We start from the raw sequence: 3,102 nt of genomic DNA on the forward strand, positions 1-3,102 counted from the left end.
AGAGAGAGAGAGAGAGAGAGAGAGAGAGAGAGAGAGAGAGAGAGAGAGAGAGAGAGAGAGATACATGTGTGTGGGTGTGCAATTTTAAATATTTGGGATGCCAATTTTAGATTTAGGCCATTATTTGATTGATTTGATTTTGTTGTTTGTATGAGCTGTTGACGTGCATAGAAGGGTGTGTTAAGGTGTGGTGTCACAATAATAGGACTGTCGACGTAAATCAGAAAACACACCCAATAGCATAGGTCATCTGTACAGCTTAAAAACAGTGGAGCTGCTGTTGTTCTTCAATAACAGAACCAGGCAAACTAACAGGCAGGATCCACCCAATCACTACAATGAAGTTAATATTTCTTCTAAATCTCCTCTGGGTCCTCTGCAGCACAGGTAGAAATATATATATATATTACAAATGCTCAATAGTTTTTCAAATAGTACTTGTATTATTTAAATTCAATACATGTGACAACATAAATATCAATGGAGTTGATATTTTTATATAAAGCATAAACTGTCACTGAGGTACCCACACTTGAACCACTCTCCTTGATTTTTTTTTTTTTTTTTTATGGCATCACAATATTGATAAATGTATTGTAAATATAATCTTTATTTATTTGCAATTGTTTTCTGATTTCAGCTCGAGCCTTGCAATGTACAACCTGCAAAGATCAGACATGTACCAGCACAGTTTCATTACCATGTGGTTCGGAGACTATGTGTATAACGGCTACCATCCTAGGTAAATATATATATTCTCATGTTATAAAAGATTAATTATTAGAATTTCCCACTGGGATGTGGTTAAATTATTTGGCTGTAAGTGAAGGACTGGGATATAAAAACCTGTTTTGCAGAATGGGCATCTGACATGAAGACTTTGCTGTCTGTGTGTATGTGGTTATGACTTTCTGTGATGACCCCTGAATAAGGGGGGAGCCAAAATGACACAAAAAATATTATTAATTATTTCATGATAAAATGAAGATCATACCCTGTGCTGTCTGTTTTTCCTGATACTAACATTATGTCTTTGTACTCTGCAGGAACCAAGCCTGGAGCAACGGCAACACAAATCTACAAAGCCTGTGCATCATCTTCTCTGTGTCCGGCCTTAGGCTTTCCAAGTTTTCCAGTAGATTTTTCTGTCAACGTGGGTTCCCAAAGTGCAATTGCAAATGCTGTTTGCTGTAACACAGACAACTGCAACTCACAAACCCTGCCACGTATGTGTCGTCCCAAGTTTACAAAAATCCTAAACTCTTTGTTTTCGTAGTATATAATTAAATTCTCCTCTATTGTGCACTTACCTTTCAGCACCCACTGCTCCTGAAGAAAACTCCCTCCAGTGTTTTTCTTGTGACCAGTCCACCAATCAGTGCACCACTCCAATAACATGTTCAGGAAAAGAGAATAACTGCTTTTCAGCAACTTGTAAGTTTCGATGAATAATGAACAATGAATGTGTAAAATTGATCAAAACCCCCAAAAAATTAAGTTTTCATACGTCAGCCTGGCTGTGTGTTTTACTGGATGGGGTCACCTTTTGCAGTTGCCTGTTGTATCTCTGCTTCTGTCTCCTTGAACCCCAGTCGGCCTCGACCTGGTTCTCCTGGCGGTTTCTTCCTGTTAAAAAGGATTTTTTCATCTCCACTGTTGCTACAAGCACGCTCAGTGTGAGGGATTGTCTATTAGTCAATGAGTCCACTCAGCTGGTTTTTCTTAGATAGAAAACTTAATCAATATGACTGAATGATCTGGTGAACAAGTGCCTTGAGATGACGTGTTGTGACATGGTACTATATAAATAACCTGAAGATATATATATATATATATATATATAGACCAAAGGTTTGGACATGCCTTCTTATTCAAAGGGTTTTCTTTATTTTCATGACTATGAAGGCATTAAAACTATAAATTAACACATGTGGAATTATATACTTCAGTAAAAGTGTTAAACAACGGAAAATATGTATTATATATTAGGTTCTTCAAAGTAGTCACCTTTTGCTCTGATTACTGCAGAGGTAGTCATCTGTAACAGGTCTCCCCTTGAGGTTTAATAAGTGGGATTTCTTGCCTTATAATAGTGGTTGTGACCATCAGTTGTGTTGTGCAGAAGTCAGGTGGATACACAGCCGATAGTCCTACTGAATAGACTGTTAGAATTTGTATTATGGCAAGAAAAAAGCAGCTAACTAAACGAGTGGCCATGATAACTTTAAGAAATGAAGGTCAGTCAGTCTGGAAAACTTGTCCCCAAGTGCAGTCACAAAAACCGTCAAGCACTACAAAGAAACTGTTTCACATGAGGACCACCGCAGGACAGTAAGACCAAGAGTCCCCTCTTCTGCGAAGGATAAATCTATCCGAGTCACCAGTCTCAGAAATCGCAGATTAACAGCTGCTGAGATTAAAAACAAAGTCAATGCAACTCCACCTGTTAATTCATAGTTTTGATGGCTTCAGTGTGAATCTTCAAATTTCATAGTCATGACAATAAAGGAAACTCGTTTGGTCTGTACATTTTTCTTTATATTTACACTTGATGTATTATTTTTGCAGTAACCAATGGAGGAACAACATTTCCAATAATGGGCTGTACAACACAGACCACATGTGGAGCTGATCTGCAAAGTTTACCATTCATGCAGGATATTGGTAATATTAACAGCGGACCAACATGCTGTAAAACTGAAGGGTGCAATAATCCAGCAGCATCACTCACTACTACTGCCCCGACAACCACAACTACTTCTCCAACCACCGTGACTGCTGCTCCTACCACAACAACCATGGCTCCAACCACCACAACTGCTGCTCCAACTACCACAACTGCTGCTCCTACCACAACAACCATGGCTCCAACCACCACAACTGCAGCGCCAACTACCACAACTGCTGCTCCAACTACAACAACTGCTGCTCTAACCACTACGACTGCTGCTCCTACTACAACAACTGCTGCTCCAACCACCACAACTGCTGCTCCTATCACAACAACCATGGCTCCAAGCACCACAACTGCTGCTCCAACTACCACAACTGCTGCTCCTACCACAACAACCATGGCTCCAACCACCACAACTGCTGCTCCAA

General features: G+C 39.7%; 1 protein-coding gene across 1 annotated transcript in view; it reads left to right on the forward strand.

Moving 5' to 3' along the window:
• Window positions 1-677: 677 nt before the first annotated feature.
• The window catches only part of LOC107090297 (GATA zinc finger domain-containing protein 14-like), a 5,138-nt gene continuing 2,713 nt past the window's right edge, over window positions 678-3,102 (forward strand). The window contains exons 1-2 of the mRNA XM_015383604.1: window positions 678-742; window positions 2,719-3,101. Of these exons, the coding sequence (XP_015239090.1) occupies window positions 678-742; window positions 2,719-3,101 (448 nt within the window). The remainder of the gene's footprint in view (window positions 743-2,718; window position 3,102) is intronic.

Source organism: Cyprinodon variegatus, unplaced genomic scaffold (genome assembly GCF_000732505.1).
Source record: "Cyprinodon variegatus isolate N-32 unplaced genomic scaffold, C_variegatus-1.0 Scaffold288, whole genome shotgun sequence".
NCBI classification, from domain to species: domain Eukaryota; kingdom Metazoa; phylum Chordata; class Actinopteri; order Cyprinodontiformes; family Cyprinodontidae; genus Cyprinodon; species Cyprinodon variegatus.